We start from the raw sequence: 20,303 nt of genomic DNA, 5'->3' as shown, positions 1-20,303 counted from the left end.
GTTTTCAGTTTTTATGAGCTCCCGGGAAGTCGGCATTCGAAGAGGTGATAGGGACTTTAAGCAACAGCCTCTGGTGGAACGGCAACGCCATTCTGGCGTTGTATTGCGCCTGCGCGAATTTAACTGCTACTTTCTGACGTTCTAATTTAACGGTCTACTACGGGAGAACAGCTGATTTGCCAGAGTCGCTACAACGTGAGAGGTTAGGTAAATAAATGTTATGTTTTTAGACTTATTTACATCATACAATATTAAAAACTCCTCTTCTGACAAAAGATTGTCATTTAACGCCAAAAGCAATCCTTCTCTTGCTTTTTTAAATTATATATTTTTTTGGATCTCAATAAATGAATTAATGCTGCGTTGCGCTGTTCTGTTTTACCGTTGCTTAGTGACTTTTACGTTCTTGGCTACAGCGGTGTGACGGCAAACTTCCGGTCGCTGTAGCCGTTCCATTCGCAGCTGTTGCTTAAAGTCCCTACTGTCTAAAAGAGCGACAAAATGTCCACAGCTCACTTCACGTTTGACGACGAACAAAACAAAACAAAGTGTAAAGCACGCAGAGCGCTCATTCGTGGCAAGAACACAACCAATTTGAAAAGACATTTACAGACGAGCCACCCGGACATTTTCTCAAATGTAATTTTACAACGATGTTCTTTTGTTTATTGAGCTAAGCAAAATTGGAATAGTGCAGTGCGTAGATGTTGTAGCATTAAATATTACGAACTGAAAAGTACTGTAAAATAGCCCCTTCTTCAAATTAGATGCGAGCACAATACTAATACGTAATATCATGATAAATACATTTGATTAATACTAATGTTTAGTATATTTTATAATGTTCTACTTGTTGACAATATCACAAATATTTCTATATTAGTCATGTGAAACATGAATGTTCACATCCTATCATTAGGCTATACATACAAATCTAGCAATATTGTAGTATTTAAAACATACAATATTGCTAGACAAATGAATACCTTATAAAATCTTGTTACTTTTTTATCCACCTAGCTGCCAACTTATTAAATATTTACTTTAAATGTATGCACTTATTGTTCAGCTCAGCTGTAAGCTTTAAGGTCCTGGACCTAACGTTATTTTTCTTTTATTGATGGTCAATTGGCAGCTAGTTATTGTTTACATTATCATGACAGTGTTTGTTGCTGCATAAAAGCTTTTGAATCGAAATAAAGACACAGTTGTGTTGAAATAAAGTTGAATTTGTGTTTTATATATTTTGGTTAAGTTTGTTTCCTATACAAGCTGTAAAAAATTGTCTAGTAAATCTGTTATTGATTTTAGTCTTATTTTAGTCGACTAAAATACCAAGCAATTTTAGTCGACTAAAATACCAAGCAATTTTAGTCGACTAAAATAAGACTAAAATTAAAACAAATCAGATGACTAAAACTTGACTAAAACTAAAAAGAATTATAGTCAAAAGACTAAGACTAAAACTAAATTAAAATTTCGTGTCAAAATTAACACTGAATGTAATAGAAGCCTATGTAGAAGCGATATCGTTGACTTGATTGCAAATAAATGCACAGACACTATTTAACTGAAGAGAGATGACATCACTGAATTGAATGATGAACTGCCTTTAACTGTCATTTAGCATTATTGACACACTGTTTTGCTAATGAATGTTGTTCAGTGCTTTGACGCAATGTATTTTGTTTAAAGCACTATATAAATAAAGGTGATATTGATATTGATGTAATTAAAATGAATTTCAATAAATTTAAATATAGTTAAAAATCACATTTATTTCAAAGCTGTGGGAAGCACTGAAATGTACTGATGCACAGTTAAAGCGCCTAAACTTGTGACGTGTGGCAGCATCTGCTGTGTCAAGCGTGTGTGTGTGTGTGTGATGTTGTGTGTGTTTAGAGACTGACTCGGATCTGGTTTTTCAGCTGTTCAGCCTCCTGGCGTAACTGGTCGAGTTCGCTCATTTTCTTCCGCTCGGCGATGGGCTTCACTCCGTCCGCTCACTGGCGCTCGCACTGATCTGAAACACAAATATCATCACCCTGTTAGTGTCATTAAACAACTGTACATCGTGTGGGATTTAAACAGGACACATTTAGAGACATATCAACACACCTATTTCAAGACTTGTGTTGAGCTGCTGGACAAACGTTCTGCTCTGAGCAGTACTGCCTTCACTGAGACAGCACACACAGATCTGTATTTTGGGCTGAGTTTGGCCTGATCTATTGGCCAAGAACACACCCCATTCCAAACCTGTCTGATCGACACAGAGTCAGCCTCATCACACACCGCTCGTTCAGCCCACATCACTGCTGTGTGTGTGTGTGTGTGCACAGCTGACACCCGGCAGCGCTATAGTTAGAGCGCTGGACACAGATAGAGAATGCATCTCCTCTCTAATGAAGGGATGCGAGCACATCTCTCTCCGCCTGTGTCCTTGCCAACCGTGAAGCTGCGCTTAGCAACAGTGCGGTGCAGCGAGCCTGTGCTAAAGATCAGCAGCACATCACAGCGCTAACCCAACGCTTCACACAACAGCCGAGAGCAGCTGATCACATCACAATAAGTGAGACCACGCTCAATTAGATCTTAGTTTGATCAAATCTACTCCACTACGACACAGGAACAGGACTCTGATGCTGATCTAAACCAAGCAACATCAGGGTTTGTTTGGGTTTGTTTCAGACACTGATGTGTTGTTTACGTTAAAGGATGTACCCTTTACCTTTGTATACATGCAATTTAATAGTTCTCCTACACACATCTGACTGTGTTCACAACAGACGCAACTATTACACGTATTTGGACACTTGAACATTTTGAGTTCATTCGCTTCATTCGCGAAACAACAGACACGAATTTGCATCGTGGGAGGGGCTTATGCAGCATTGTGATTTCAACCACCATTTTTATTCGGATAATTCTCAAAATATTACTGCTTTTGTGTCATGAAATGTAGTTTTAAAAGTATTTCAGGCGAGAATGTAGTTGTGGTAAACTCAAATCTGTGGTCTATTTATAAAGACAGCATCTATTTAAAAATGTGTTTCACAGATTTTCGGAGACGAGCTCCATGCGATCAGCGGGAGCTCAGTGATCACGTATCTGCCGAGAGCACTCTCACCTCGGCTAGTCCTTTGACATTCGCCGCTGGCTCTGATGTCTCTTTAGTGGTTCAAGATAAAATATAACTAGTTTGGGGTAAATCTAATCTTTGGTCTTTATTTAATTAATCTATTAATATGTTAATATACGATAAACATTTGAATATGAATGACCTGTAGCTAATCTGTTTAGTCTAACATGATTATTTTTCTACGAATTCTACGTGATGTAGGATTTTGGTTATACCGCTCACCTGAAGCTTCTCAGCATGTTATTACCATTGGTGTGAACCAAGCGGCAACCTCTTGATCTCTCTTGTGAAGCCAACAAGGAAGAGACTAAAACTAATTCATCGACTGGCCGCTTGATGCTGGCTGCAGAAGAGAGTCAGTCCCATTGACTCCCCATGTTAAAACACCCAACTTTAAAGCAGATAAAAACATGTTTACATTATTTTGGTCTATATAGCTAATTTTGCCCTTCATGACAACTGTGAGGGGGGTGAATTTTTTTATAACCCATCCGTTGAAATTATATTATGCCTTAAATTTCTAGAATCAACTGATGCCATTATTAATAGCGCAGCCACTTGAGTGACAGGTTGATTGCCGCTGTGGACACTGTGGTTGAGCTGGGTGGGCGTGGCTTCAGCTTTTTGCCCATTTTCGATTATCCGAGAGTAATGTATGGTGACACGCTGCCAAGATGGCGACGGCCGGCTCCGCCCACTTTTGGCTTCAAATACGCTTTTCGGAAACCTATGGCTGACATCACGGACACTACATCCATGTTTTTATACAGTCTATGGTGTGAACTAGGGATGTGCAAGAATAGCTGGCTAAATGTCAAGTGAAAAACCCCTATTAAAACCCCTGTGAAACCATAGGTGGTTCCCCGCCTGGTACCCCTTCTGTACTTCACCAAAATACATGATTCCAGAGGTAAAAGCTTGAATTATATGGGTCAAGAGTTGGTTCGGTGAACAGAGAGAGCAGAAGAAAGTGTGAGTGGACAGAGACATGAACCTTGACCCGTTCTCAATGTCACTCCTGTAATCCAGGGACACAGTTGATTCAGCGCGTCCACACAAATCCTGTTAACACCAAATCTGCTGATGAACTCTCCTGCTGACCCAAATCCACTGCCGACACTTTCACTCGCATCGCACGTCAAAGTGAACAAGAATATGAAATCTGACCAACTTTAGTAACTAGTGTGAATCTGAGTGATCCTTCTGCATGCACACACTCCAACAGAAAGACTACAGGAGTCAAGTCTTGTGTAATTCAACATAAGGCTAATCCATCTCAACACAAGAAGCCATCAAAAGTCCTATGCTGCCGAAAAAGCACACAGTTCCTGTCCGGACCTCAAATTGCCATCCCCTCATGTGTGCCGTCTGATTTCTAGAGGAAAGTAAAGCCCTACCTGGATTTTGTTTTCCTAGACACAGCTCCCGAGCCTCCAATGGCCAAAGACCTTCTGAATGGATCTACACTGGATAAACGCCTCACCAGAACGACAGCAGCTGATTGGCTGGCTCCATGTTTAGATGCAAAGATGTGGTTTAAGCCGCACATAATCCAGCTGATAAAGTGTCATGTTAATATTGCTAATACAGGGTCAGCCGCTGCACTAACATACGGCTTCACCTTCACATCAACAACACCGCTCTAAAACTACACATTCACCATCAAGATCAACTCCAGAGCAAACCCTGCCTGCAGTATAATAACCACACACAGTCATTCCACATACACAACCAATATGAACTAACCAAGAAATGCAAGAGCATAACTCAGTAAAAAAGAAAGAAAGAAATGCCCCCTCACACTGACCTGCTTTTATGCCCAGCAAATTTCCTAATATACATTTTTGGAGTACAGTGCTTGAATTTTTAATATTATTGTTAAACCTACCTGGAAAAACAAAAAGTATCTTGTTGTATCTTGTTACTGTATTTGTTTGTGCCATTGCTTGTCATTAATCTATTACTATTTTATTACTATTTACTTGCCTTTTTTAGTTCAAATAAATTCAATTCAGAGTTTGAAAGCTTTATTATTATTATCATCATCATCATCATCATCATTATTCACAATATAACCCCATTCCCCCAAATAAAAAAAAATCCCCCCATAAGAGCCACCCCACCCATTTTCCAAAACTGAACAATTTTCAAAAACATTAGCATTTCTGAATAAAACATTTGAGTGAATTATTTAATGAACCATTCAAAGACACTCGACTGCTTCATTCCATTTGAGTGAATCTACTGAATCAATGACTCACTCATTAAGACCATCACTTTCTGCCACAGTTTTAGGGCTGCTCAATTGCTCGATTTTGGCAAAAATCATAATCATAATAATTTTGGTCAACATTGTAATCATGATTATTTAACATGATTATGAGGGGGCCATATGACCAAAACTTTTTGTGAGTGATTTAAAGATCATATCAAATATGTATTTCCTGTAAATAAGGTTGCTATGACTTCTACACTTTAGAGACCAGCGGAATCACAAACAAACTAAATGTTTTCAAAATTATTTAAAATAATTAAACTGTCAGTAATTAAAAAAAAAAAAGCTTAGGACAAATACAATAGAAAAGATACAAATTAAACAAAGTTTAATTTATGTTTATGTGCTTTTTTTATGTAAGTCTAAAGCTGTTTGATTATTTTATTTATTCACTATACTATTTATTATTAATGTCTCATTTTAGTTTCAGTTTGGCTCTAGTATTATATTTATTTTAGTTCATATGAAAGGATCACGTAGCATGGTACAGCCTACTACAGAATTGAATAAAACGTAAAATAAATAGACCGCGGTCACTTTAAGAGTCGCACGGATCCAAATTACTGTTACGCGCGTACTCTTTACGTTAATTTATAACATGACTGACCAAAGTATAAATTAATAATCACCAAGCACAGCATTTTGACAAATTTGTGCGTGTATTTGACCGTTTATGCACGCACAGTGTCCTGTTCTGTTCTGTCTCTGAGCGCATTTCTCTTCCGGAGAAGCGCATGTTCTCTTTGTTAATGCTTATAAAACATGAATAAATATACTTCGATAAATCAAACACGTCCTATTTTGCAAATGGAGGAACGAAAGCGCAGTGCTGCAAAAGGAGCCGGAATAATCGTTTTATCTCAATTATTGAATTGTAATAATTGAAAATCAAAATCGAACCGTTCAGTTTGATTAATTCCACATCCCTACATAGTTTTAAATCTAAAATATAATTTAAGTGATCTAACATTACTCAAAATTATATCTTATATTTAACATTAATCTCACTGCATTAATGCAACTGAAGTGTAAATGCATTCATGCCACACTTTTAGAAAAAAGTCCTGAAAATAGGGCCTTATTGATGGATGATGATGTAGCTTAGGGCCGTTTCATAGTCAACGCATTTGTACGCATAGGCGTCCCCGAGGCTACGCATCGTTACGCTTCGGCCGCCATTATGCGTCAGTGCGTAGCCAAATGTGTCCTCCTAGTTTTTGATACGCGACGCGCCGATTCACACAATACTATGCGTTGTCGGTGGGGGCGACATTGCAAGTATTGTACATTAATTCAAGTATATTGTGTTTACAGAAGAAGAAGGTTTGAATACAATGGCGAGCGAAGAGGAAAAATTATGCGAACCTATACGTATTCATTCACATTTATACGATAGTTCATCAGCAACAGAATACACTCCTTTTCAGTTGCCATTTTGATCTGAATATCACGCGACCCGAGTCTACTAATATCACCCGACTCTACTGCCCCCTGTTGCGTGAGAGGTGTATGGCATACACGCATCACCCGTGACGCTTGCGTTCACTGTTTAGACTATGAAAGAGAGCGCGTCGCTCGCGTTGCTTGCTTGCGTTTCTCGCGTTGACTATGAAACGGATTTTGAAACACATTTTAAAAAAGAGTGAGATGAACAGGTGTTAGTCAGATAAAAGTCATTTCTGTAGAACCACAGAATAAAGCCTAGAACCCTGAGGAGAGTACAGTGGTTTTCTCTTGACACTGAAGGGTGGACTCTTCTGTAGAGGACAGGAAGGAAATACAACTGGAAGAGCTTCCTGTGGAGACTGCTAATGCACTGAAACATTAAGCAGGACCTCAAAAACAAACCATCACTTTACAGCATATTAGCCTGAAGACCACATTAAAAGCACAGTCTTCTTTCCTATGCTGACATATTCCTGTTGATTCAGGAAGATTTTTTATTATTCTTTTTTTTTTTTGTCTAATCAATAGGCTTTGTTTTACAGCTTCAGGCCCCCAGACCGCTCACAATACACCCCATTTCAAAGCAGCTTTAAATAAATTCATACAGTTAATGTCCATAAAGCCTTACATCCACATTTATCAGTTTAAGAAAGAAAAAGAACAAATGTCTCCATACAGCATGAGAAAGCAGACGTTAGCGTGTCCGCAGTAAGATCAGTGTGGTACGGGGGGAGCGGGGCACTGCCTCTATCACATGCTGCCCTGTTTCTGCTGGGGTTTAATAATTGAGGACCCCCTGCCCCACAGACACCAGCACGAGCTGCAGGCCGTTAACTCCTTCCTGTCTGATCCTGCAGCAGATACAATCAGTGTGTCACGCTCTGACACAGTCACACATCACATCATAACTGAGCCCGATCAGCTCCGATCAGCAGAAGATTAGCGCTCAGGCCTGAAAGCATTGATCACGTGATGTGAATGACGCCATGATCTAGGGAAGGTGTTTTCCACCAGGAAGTTAAAAGCAGTGTGGTCAGACCGGACTGTTCATTCCCTGACATTTCTGAATGGAAATGTAGATTCAGGACACTGTAAACTTCTACACTGAACATGAGCTATGACTATGACAAATTCAGATCATATACGTTTAACCAGACGAGGCTGGGTGTGCCTCACACGTCCTCAGGAGTGAAGTGAAGCCCCCCTTGAGCACATGTGATGTTTCAGACGGCAGGGCAAGTGTACGCACATGAATCAGATACGGATCACAACTGAAAGAGAATGTAAACGGACATAAAAAACTAATCCGGATATAGGCAACCATTCAGAATTGGGCATCAAGACCTGCAGTGTGAACGAGGCTATGGAACAATAGCAGTATTTTCTAGTATGCAATAACAGTGTAAATTATCATTTATATCAGAACTATTAAATGGATGCTGCCTTTTTGGGACAATATAAGCCCACCCTTTACCCTGCATTATTTAAAACTTTTTGATTATTTTGATTTGCCTTGCATGCCTTTTCTGATGTGATAAGAGATGTGAAAAGGGAGAAAAACTAGTTCGGTAAAAGGCAGATTAGAACTTGGGTCGATCGATAAAGAATGCTTTCTGATTACAGTCTTTTTGTGATTAAGCTATAGCATGTGTGTGTATTTATACTTAACCTATACACTATAGACTACTGTTTTTCATGTTTTTCATCGACTGTATCATGCGTCTGTCCAAATACCATTTTTTGAGCTTCAAAGCTTCAGTAGTAATTCAACACCGAATATTTAAACCGCAGAAAATACATTGTTTTGTTGTTGTTGGTTTAGGATATAGTGTTTATATTTTAACCCATTTTTTTCCACATCATAGCTTACACCGATACAAACACTATATTTGTGTTAGTTTAATATCTAATGAATGAGAAGTGTTGACTGCAGATGGATGTTTGCAGGCCGGTGCACTGATTGTTCAGATACGGCACGCGTCACATGACCGAGTCAGCTGAGAGCATGCATTACAAACAGGAAATGGAGGGTGGGGTGAGCTGCAAAACTAGAACAAAGACACAAGCGTGTGCGTGCACAAACACTCACTGCTGCTCACACACATCCAGACGCCCAAAGACACAGCTGATCACGGCTATATGCTGTGTTTTATTCTTCTGGGTAACACAATGCTGGTCTACACTGAATTAGAAACAGTCTTACCCTCCTGAAGGGATTTGAGTGTTATAATTAACTAACTTTGATTAAAGAACCATGTCATTTCTCTCCCACATCTGTCTACACTCATTAAAGTCACAATAGTTTAAGTGTCTTTAACAACTGTATAGTAACATGTCAATTAAATCATTTGACAGGGATCCAAACAGGGGGGACAGGGGAGAATTTGGGCAAGTTTCACATGGAAATTATTTGAAAGATATTTATTTACATGCTGTTTTATAGTTACTTTTAGTTTTGTCTCTTTTTTTTATTACCTTGTAGTCCAAAACCATTATTTTCCACACACACACACAAAAAAATCTATAAAATAAAAATGAACATCTTGATTTCACAAAAACCAAAATCCCATGATATAAACGATGAAGTGTCACGCAGGCTGTTTAAGATGATACTGACTGATACGACAGCAGCGATGAGCTGAAATGGTAAATGTTTGCCCTCTCTCTCTCTTTCTCTCTCTCTTCAGCGTTCCCCATCTCAGACCTCAAACACACAAGACTGCCCTTTTTAGAACATTTTAGAAGTACAGAGTAAAGAATACATACTGAAATAACCAGTTCTTATTTACTCTTGTAAGTTTTTTTAGACCACTAAATTAACATTACCAGAGTCCCACCTCAACGGATGCCAAAGTTTAGCTATTTTTATTTTTTCAAATGACTATTATTAAATGTATTATTGGCCATCTGCAAAACAAACAGCTCATCTTTATCTACTACTAACTGCTCTCTGAAGCAAAAATCTGAAACAATGTATCATTGGTTAACAACTGGTTACTTTTCTTTCTTTTTTTTGACCTTTAACCTTCAATACACTAATGTACCAAACTTGAGCATTCTGGAATAATTCGCAGCAACGTTTGTACCTTAATTATTAAATAATACGTTCATTCCAAATTACAATTTGTACTAGACATTCTTGGGCAGAATTTATGTTGGACTATATTTTAAAAGTAAGTATTTTTAAGTTGTGCTCATTTCAGAGCAACGTCCAAAAGTAAAACAGGCATCTGACGACAAAGGTTCAAATGAATTTGATTTCCCATCATGCTCTCTGAATGCACATCCACTAGACACTACACAAGCGTGTCCGTCTGTAGCCTGAAGTGATAACATGTATGAAGCATTGAGTGTCCAGCGAATAAATGCACACATAATGAATAGGCCTGAGTGCTTTGTGTGTGTGTGTGTGTGTGTGTGTGTGTTTGACAGCATGCGCCTGCAGCCCTTCACCGAGCACAAAGCATGTAATATTTAACAGCACTCGATGCCCCTCCAGACACACTCCAGCAGCAGCTCACGCAGCGAACAGACGGACAATGCAGGAGGAGGAGGAGGACGGAAATGATGAAGATGCTAGAAGGCATGTCTTAAAAGCCCGATCCTTTGACTCCATTCTGCCCTTTCAAACAAACACAAGCATCATCTCTGGACATCCATCCTCGAGGTAAAGCTACACACAAGTTACCAACTACACAACCACATAAAGCTCATGACCGGCTGTGAAGAAGGGAAGACGAACATCCGAGTTTTCCTGTGCCATCAATAGCACATCTATTTATAAGCTGTTGTTTTAGAGGATGTGCAGCGCCGAGCTGGTACAGAAAAAAAGCCCCAATGCAATGCACCAAAACACTACTGAGTGCACACTAATGCTGATGTGTGACTAGTTTCATTTGGGTTGCTAGATTTGAGTGAAGAGTATATCAAATGTTTGTATCATTCAACAATTATGTATTGATTTCCAATAGATCACATGAGTAGGTCATTTTCATCAAGAAGTCACCATATGGGATTGTTTCAAAATAAATTAAATAGTGTTACTTATTTTGAGATATTTGTGCATATAAAAACACAAGAGATATATATAGATATATATAGCATTGTAATATTGGTCAACCGATATATTGGCCTTATATTTGCTTTGCATTTAAACAAGTCTTAAAACAATCGCCAGCTTTGATTAATTCAGCTGTTAGATGAACTGTATGATGAACATTAAGTATATATTTTTCAAATGGACTTTTCAGATTTTCAATTTCTAATTATAGTAAAATAAACTAATTTTATTATGAATGTGTATTTCAATTCTACATATCAGTCACTCTTCTTTCTAAGAAAAAACGTTTTCTACTGACCTATATTTTAATGCAGAGCCAAAACTATCAAAATGTGAGATCAATTATTATTATTTTCCCCTGAATGTATGCATATTACTCAACACTGGTTAGTACACACTTTTCCTTTTCTTGTGTAGAGCAGAGGAGAGGGTCAGCAGTGAACTCAAGATGGCCTGATCACACAGCGTTCATTTCCTCTTTCCCCACTGAACACGGGCAGAACTATAACACAATCAGATGTTATGATCGGTGTTCATTCAGTGATGAAGCCTTAAATCACAGAGTTAGAGCTGGGACATATGTGATGCACGATTGAGCTGAATTTGAAGGGAAGTGCACTTGTTTAAGTCTGTTGGTCACATGACATACCGAAAGCGATTGTGGTGAATTCACTTGTGGTTGAACAGAATGACATGGGAGAATCATTCTGCCAGCATGTCCATTAACAGGCCATTAAAGACCACTAACTCAAGTCTGCTCTATTTTAAGCCATCAAAGTGAGCACAACAACAGAAGACAACACATGAATGCTATGATGAAAACAGCACCAGAGCAGTCACAGATTCTCCTCTTCAGTTTCTGCTGCTGGTACGGTTGCATTAGTACGGTTCACATCTGGACACTTTTCACTGATTTCACAACAACCATAAAACTATATCCCTTTTTCTTTGGCAACAAAAGTATTTTAGAATATACACATGTATAATATTTTTATGAAGCAAATTTTTGATGTTTTCTTTTTCAATAAAAGCTAGAATCTAAAAGCTTCAGGCGTTGGCAGGTATTAGATTCATAAACTTTTCTGCTGGAATAATATACTTTCTATTACAACATTGTTTTCATTACAATTAGTCTAATTCTTGCACTTAAAGGTGCTGTCTGTAGGATTGACACCGAGTGGCTGAACTAGGTATTGCAGTCCAAATTCAAAATATTAGAGAGGGGTTTTCTTCAGGTGGCCTCTCCTCATCAGACTTTACGCACACACAGGTTGCCAGATTGACAACACCAACAGGAACGAGCACACTTGATGATGAATGAAATGAAATACGCTGTTTTCCACAACTGGCATCATCAAGTGAAATACAACTAAGTAAACTGACAGCGGACGGGTTTCACAAAACAGAGTCCGACATTCTGGCCCGGAACGAACATTTCCAAAGGAGAATAACTGACTGTAGCATTGTTTTTCAGATAAACATGTAAACTTAGCTTGTTTCTTAAATATCTGCAAGCATATTAAGGTATTTTTATGCTGTGGTAGAGTCAAAATCTTACATACAGAAAATGTAACATTCACGCTTTGGTCTGATGTGCGCTTAAATCACAACTCACATTTCAACTGGATCATACATACTTTCAAAAGCCTTTTGTACAATTAATACAAAGCAAGAATTGTCATGTGAGTGTGGCTCTGTTTCAAAGCCTAGTGAGTGTTCAGGCATCATGGCCGAGCTAATACCATTTAAAAAGGTTAGCAGGATGATTATGATTGTGCTTATTATGGCCTTATTGTTAGGTAGCAGCAACACAAGTATTGTTCAGGAAGACGACGAGAATGAACCCAGAATGCACCAACTCAATGAGAAAATGTCCATCCAAGATGGCAGATGTTGAACATGTCCATTTTACATGTAATTAATTCAATACTCAATAGACAGCTTAGGCTTTGGAGCACAGCTAATTTCTCATACCGTTTCTCGTCTGTCGTTGGAGTTTCCCACTGGACTACTACAAGTGAGAATAAAACACGTTTAACATCAGCTGTCTAGACGAAGTCAGATCTTGTCAAGCTTGGATCATTCCTGCAAACAAACGTGTCACCTGCCTCCGACCAAACAGGTTTCTCTGGACACTCTGCTCTTTCACAAATATTTCTCCCTGAAACTGCCACGAAGATGCCCCAGAAACACATGGCCATTACACTGCACATCCAACATCTTTATAAAGCTGACATCAATGACAATAAAACAACAATAAACAATAAAACCAAGTAAGGAGCCATTGGCTCCTATAAGAAAAAACACTTTTTTAGGTGCCACAATAAACATTTTATTTATTCTATTATTATTATCATTTTATTTTACATTTTATCATTTCAATCATACTGTCATGTGTTTAGGTTTCATCTTTTCTTGACTTCGTCAGCATGACCTGGGAACCAAGGTTCATTTAAAGTGGGAACTACACATCTTTTCAACTTGAAATATACGAATTGTAAATGACACCGAGTCTGCACCAATACCGTGGACCATAAGCATCACTTGGCCAGAGTGTAGTTTGGGCTCCTCCTCAATGCATCCGGCAAATGTTGTCATACACCCTTAAATATAAAAGGTGCCTCATGATGCCATAGAAGAATGGTTTCATAAAGAACCTTTAACATGTGAAGAACCTTTACGTTTAACAAAAGGACATTTGTGGTGAAAGAAGGTTCTTCAGATTATAAACATTTTTTAGAAAGAGATGGTTCTTCAAAAAGAACCTTTGACTCTTTGGTTCTTTGTGGAACCAAAAAATGGTTCAGTAGGTGCATGGGGAGGTTGTGGCCTAATGGTTAGAGAGTTTGACTCCTAATCCTAAGGTTGTGGGTTCAAGTCTTGGGCCAGGGGTTGCCAGGTTTTCACATCAAAACTAGCCCAATCAAGTTTTGAGGGGGATCCTCCAAAAATCGAAATCAGGTAAAATACACTTTTTGGTTGGGTTCCCCCCAGTAAAATTTGCACTTTAGGGGCTAAATATCACATTATTGGGGTCACTTAAACCCACGGCAACAGTGTTAAAGCAGACCAATTCCGCAGGACAAACACAGACCTGTCAACACTTGTGTCAGCGCTGCTGCGCGGCAGAGATGAGGACTGTCTGAACCTCTTATCCAATAAAACTTTGATGAGCATCATCTCAGTTTAATATGTGAACATAGCATATGATGCGATTGCATACAAATCAGGAAAAAAAAAGGCATAACATGCACATTTTTTATTTATAACATGTAAACACATAGGACTAGTTGCCAGTGGTGACCTCAGCAAAAACTTCACTCGCAATTTAGTATTTTTGGTCGCAAATGAGACCGTTTTAGTTGCAGTTCAGAGACCTGAAGGACCTTCTCTATACAGAAACTGTGATTTCAAATTCATTGTTAAATAAGAATAAAAAAAAAAAAAAAAAAAAAAGGTGTTCACTGATGTTCTCTATAGTGAACACAATCACACGAAACAAAGCAAATCATGAATGCATCAGGTTTGCATCAGGTTTGGCCACATTTCTCCTATCGTTCAGTTTAACACTAGCAATGTCAACAGAAAGCAAAGCATTTATTCCAAATGCAAATGATGTGTTTTCACATGCAAAAGCGTATTAGTGTACCACCGGTGACTTGCACAGTGGCACTGTCCTTCTGTGGTCCACTTTGCTTATTCAAAACAGCACATGACTGTCAGATAACAGACCTGTATCCAAACGACCTGTGAGGAAATGAGCATGATGGCACGGGCCAACGCTGGGATGCATGAGCGCAGCTCCTCACGTTAAACAGGAGTCACAAGAGGTTGAGCCATCGCTCCCCTGACAGTAAAGACTCTACTTACATTTCATGAAGTGAGTTGGATGTTGGTTCAGGAAGCGACAACTGTTTTAGAAGAACAGTGCAATAGAAATGTGTGTTTTATTTAGTGGTTGGCCAATATATCTGCCAATATTTGACATTTTTCAAATATCTGAATGGGCCAATATGTTTTTCTGTTTGGCCGATGTACTTGTGGTGGTGGGACTTTTATTTTGACAGTGCTCAGAACGACTGCGCCTGCACACATTGGGAGTTTAGCTCCCAATAAAAAAATATAAAAAAAAGAACCTACCTGTATCCTGAAGACCTTGATTAGTTTGTTCAGGTGTGTTTGATTAGGGTTGAAGCTAAACTCTACAGGGACTTTCCAGGATTACCGTTCCCCACCCCTGATTTAAACTGTTTTTTGAATGTCTAATGAACAACTCATTTCACAAACCTTGCTGACTTAAGCCCCTTTCACACCACATTGGACCCGGAAAATTGCTGGATCACCTTCTGTATGAACGCAAACACGTCCCGGGATTGATTCCGTGATCGATCCCGAGTTGGGGACCTAGTAACATTGCCGGCTTTAGTCCCAGAACGAGCTCTGTGTGAATAAAAGCCAGAACTAATGCTGTAATGAGTGTGTCACAACTCTTTTACCAGCCGTTTTGAAGGAAGATCAGCGTTCGCGACAAGAAAAAAAAAAAAGGTGCTGAGATTTTTCACCATCTTAAGTGTGTTTTTATTAAAGCCATTAATGTTTTTGTTATTATAGCACTAGTCAGCTAAATGAATGTAACATGGCGAAAGACGGATGCACTTTTGGAAGTTGAACCTAAGGGAAATGTCATTTTGGAATTGATGTGGTCTAATGTGATGTTGTTGTTCATGCTCTTGATCACGAAGAAATTTTATTTTATTGCAGTAATATATTATAGCATTAACAAGATGACCCACTGAATTCAAGTTGGAAGCGACGACTGTGCTGATATAAGATTATAAGATTAAGATTAAGATTATTCTGGTTACTAATAACGATATAATTTTTTATATTTCATCTCTACATATAACACATGTAAAATTATTCAATTACTCCAAAACGACTTCACATGAGCTTGTGTTTCAGGTCTCCTGTATTCACATGTGAATGAACAGAAAGCAGACTAAGAAACCCCACAATCCTGTTAGATGATGCCATCGTCCATCGCCGATGTTGAGCCGGCATCGTGATCCCAGTCACCGCAACAAACAACTTAATCATAAAAAACCTTAATTCTTACTTTCACTTTCGAGTTTCACGATCACACAGTCAGTACTTACCGCACATTTTACAAGATTAGATGTTCGTCAGTGGTGCTCAGGATCTGCAAATCATTCGCCATCGTCCTATCAGTCATCTCTCCTTACACTGTTTATGTGGTAATGGAAATTGTATGCACTTTAATGTAAAAGCTACCACTAGCAAGCAGCTAACCGTGTCCCTTTAGTGGCGCTGTAGAATGCATTGGTAATTTGGTAGACACTGCCCAAACGTATCCTGAACACCCCTAATCAGGTGGACCAGGTTGTTTTTGATTGGTTTTGGAGCTCAAATCTGCGGGAGCAGTGCTGGCTACCCCTGATTTAGATGATGAGATGGCCTCTACATTCATACAGATTACGCAATGCAACTACAAATACTGACACATCAAACAAAGAAATATGCCATGAGAGCCATAGTTTCAGTACACGACAGCATGGAGTGGCACAAACTTTAGGCATTATCAAAGATCAAACATGTTGATAGCGCATGTCATCTGTGGAGAGAGCTGGATAAAACAGACACGAGTCAAATCAGCACTATCACTGACCAAACCCATAATCCTGAAAGCCTCTATGTGCGGATGGGGACAACGTAATCCTATTCAGAGATGCGGCTGAAAACATGAAGTGGGATAAAAAGAGATCAAGGAAAAAAAACATGCAACAAATATTCACAGGTTTCACACACTTTCAGCATCTTCGCATGTTTTGTAACGATGCCAATTTGAACATTTTCAAGCGAACACAGAAGTATCAATGAGTATGAAAACTACACTTGAGCGGATTCAGATTTCTTCTGACTCTAAGGGCAGAAAAGACACTTTGCACAAGCATTCGAGTGCAGAAACAAGCACACGACCAATGAACCGCATCGGCCTTGCAATAACCAGCCAATATCTACATTAAAAAGCTAATGACATTAAACCCGACGTGCTCTTATTCAGGTAAGACGCTCAGAAAGATTCGTTTCAGACTGCTGTTTCATGACAGCAGCTGACCAGAAAGAGAAAATTACCAAAAAATAAAAAAGAAGCCATTTAAGCCTCTGGAAGCCCCGGTGCTGACTCTGGGTTATGAGCCGCACACATTACAGAAGCAGCGATGCATGAACCGGAGCTCGCGTAGCATGCATTCAGGAGTATGTTCTGAGCCTTTAAGCAGCTCATGCACTTTACATTCTTCTCTGTTTCAGCTAAACATGGATTCTCCTCTGCAGTTCCTGCACAGTGTCACAGAAACTTCACACCACATCTGACATACTTTCTGTGGACCAGCGAATGAATTATGAATAAAAAAGAGAGCTTTGTTTGCTGTCTTTCATGAATGCATGAGGGTTTTTTATTTAATTCTGATGCTGACGTTTTGTTACATAAGACTACATGAAACAAAGCACAGCCCCCTTACAGCAGCCTCATGTGCTCAAATCCTAAATATGACGCATGTGCAGGCGTGGGGGGGGGGTGCAAACTGTAAAATATGTTAAACAGAGCTAAGAGTCCTGAACTCTTATTGCTAGCCACAATATTTCATAAGAAAAAAAGCAGGCATGCTAAACGAACATGCAAATGCACTTTCTGACAGTAGATGGCACTTACAGAAAAGGCATCAGAAATGTTTGGTCTTTATAATACAGACAGATTGAGTGGTGTGAAAGATACTGATGTCAGATTACTATACTAAGTTAAATAAATATTTCCATAACAGCTTCATTTCCATGTCTGTGGGAATCCTTTTATATTGTGTGTTCAGTATTAAGACTGATTGATTTATACGAGGATCCTGAGGAAGACTGCAGGACCCGAGTCTGTGGTGTTTGACAGGGAGGGCATAGATGTTTCAGAAGTGATTTCTGAGCGTCAGCTGTATAATAACAGATGCTATTAGAGCGCGTGTCATGTATTCAGTAGTGTATGAGAGCACGCGAGATGGGCTGAGTGTGTGTGTGTGTGTGTGTGTGTGAGGCAGGGATGTGTCTTCATCAGTCGCCATCTTGTTGGCTGCAGCAGCAGCTGTAGGCCGTGAACACACACATTCATTCATTCAGTACATGAACACACTGCTGACACACACACACACACACACGCAAGCGCGCTCCCGCGTACATGTTTCAGCACAACATCATGAGCCACAGACAGCAGAAGCGCTTTAAACACACAATCACACCAGTATGAGTGTATTATGTGATAAAACACACTGGAGCTGCTCTTCCTCGTTCACACAACACACACGGGTTAAAGAGATCGAGAAAATCCCATTAACCGGCGTTTAAGTTCGTTAAAAGCACAGGCTCACGGTTCAAACCGATCAAAGGCACACGAACAGAAACACTTCAATCACACACACATCCGCCACCGAAATAAGAGCGGAATCCAGCGCTCCTTCGACGCTTCACCGGGACACGGGTGATCGTTAGAGTCACAAACTGATGAAGAGAAGTGGGGAGCTAGTTTGGCTTCATCCTCCATCTTCACTGTTCATTTCATCATCATCTTCATCATCATGAGCAGTCAGATATGCAACAACGCAAGCTCAAAACACGGCAAACCAGGATTTATATTCGTTAAAAAGGCCAAACGTTACTCGGTGCCCAAAGGAGACAGTTTTAGCAGCTTCATGCCAAAAACGCGGCTGTCTCTCGCCTGCTTTTAGCGAGAGCAGAGATCACCTGACAGCATTTGACATCGATCATCGATTAGCTAGTCAGCTAACAGCACATCTCTGCCACATGACCGTGATTTGAGGAAGTTAACACATACTAAACCACGAATGTGGCCTAGGAATTATTCATTTTTGATATTTGCTGCACGTAGTGTATAAACGATCATTATAAGTGCACCATTATACGTTCTTGTGCAGAGGCCCCCACCCCAGAACAGCCAAATGAAGCCAATCAGGCGAGCGTTAAAGAGAAAGCGGCCGATAAACACTGACCTGTGTTGTGTCGGTACAGTTCGTTGTGTATCTATCATTGACTGTACACCGCGAGGAGAGATCCACAGCTGCCCGACCTGCAGACAGTCCGTCAGTCCGTCAGCGGAGAGCGGCACTCCCCGAACCCGCAGCCGCGACAGCTGCAACCGCGCCGATTCTGCTCCAAACAACGCGAGCTTCACGCAGATGCCTCGTGGTTAATGTGGTCAACACAATGCTCTGTCCGAAGTAGCCTTTCTGCGAGGTCCCACACTCGTCGTTCTCCGTCGCTCGCTGTGTCAGGCGCTCGCTCCAGCCATCAGACAGCAGAGATGGGCGCGGTGACCCTGCTCTCACGACTGGGAAACCCCACGCTGCGCCTGCGTCACCACGCAACGGATTCGACCGTTTCAGCGCCAAATCTAGTTTCGCTTGAGTTTAGGACTCGCCGTCAATGGCTTTAGAGATTTATTCATGAAAGTGTAACGGACAATTTTTAATATAAATCATAGTGTTTACAGACATATTATGGTGAAGAGTCTGCGAACAGCCGTAAAACAGTAATAATAAGACGTGTTATGGTCAGTGTACAAGGTACTTCCAAACTAATGTATTATAGATTATTCGTTAATGTCATTTAAAAGTAATTCCTTACTTTACAATATTTCTGTCTCTGAACTGTAATGCGTTACATGACTCCTGTATTACTTTTGAGTTAATTTAACCCAAAATTAACTTATCTGCTGCATTTTTGATTCGTGAATGTCTTGCAGATTTTTTCTTTGAACAATTACATTTTAGCCTAAAAGTGTGTTGTAACGCTTACAAGTAAAATATTAATGAAAATTTATTAGTAATGCCTTACACTATTGCGTTTCAGCAAAAAGTAATATGTTACTGTTATGATACTTTTGTAATGCGTTACTCCCAACACTGGTTATGGTGTAGTGAAGTGTTCTCACACAGCAGCAGAATATGGTTGTCAGTCCTCCTGTATTTGGGAATTTAATACAGTTACGTTCACACACAGTAAGTTTATTTACGAGTGTGAAAACCGCATTCTGTAACCAAACTCGCACCTGTCTCACAGACCTAAGCCCCTTTCACACTGCACGTCAGACCCGCAATATTTCCGTAACATTGCCGGGTCGCCTTCTGTGTGAAAGCAACCACGTCCCGGAATTGATTACCGAATTGAACCCGGGTCGGGGACCTAGTAACATTGGGGGGTTCGACCCGGGACGAGCGCTGTGTGAACAAAAGCCAGATCTAATTCCGTGTCAAAGTGATGACGCGCGTTATCGCACGACTCTTTTACCGGCTGTTTTGAAG

The 20,303-nt window shown here is 39.8% G+C and overlaps 1 protein-coding gene across 2 annotated transcripts in view; it reads right to left on the bottom strand.

Annotated features, from left to right (window-relative positions):
* gnb1a (guanine nucleotide binding protein (G protein), beta polypeptide 1a) overlaps positions 1-19,408 on the bottom strand; it is a 28,745-nt gene extending 9,337 nt beyond the window's left edge. The window contains exons 1-2 of one of the 2 annotated variants that reach the window (XM_052562954.1): positions 18,993-19,408; positions 1,911-2,023 (exon numbers count right to left, since the gene is read on the bottom strand). In XM_052562954.1, the coding sequence (XP_052418914.1) occupies positions 1,911-1,967 (57 nt within the window). In that variant the 5' untranslated portion in view covers positions 1,968-2,023; positions 18,993-19,408. Of the gene's footprint in view, positions 1-1,910; positions 2,024-4,539; positions 4,618-18,992 lie in introns of those variants that run through there. The other variant, XM_052562955.1, reaches the window with a different exon arrangement.
* Between the last annotated feature and the right edge of the window lie 895 nt (positions 19,409-20,303).

This window comes from Carassius gibelio, chromosome B8, assembly GCF_023724105.1.
Source record: "Carassius gibelio isolate Cgi1373 ecotype wild population from Czech Republic chromosome B8, carGib1.2-hapl.c, whole genome shotgun sequence".
Lineage (NCBI taxonomy): Eukaryota > Metazoa > Chordata > Actinopteri > Cypriniformes > Cyprinidae > Carassius > Carassius gibelio.
The sequence above is the reverse complement of the archived record's forward strand: the minus strand, read 5'-3'. Positions and strand labels throughout refer to the sequence as shown.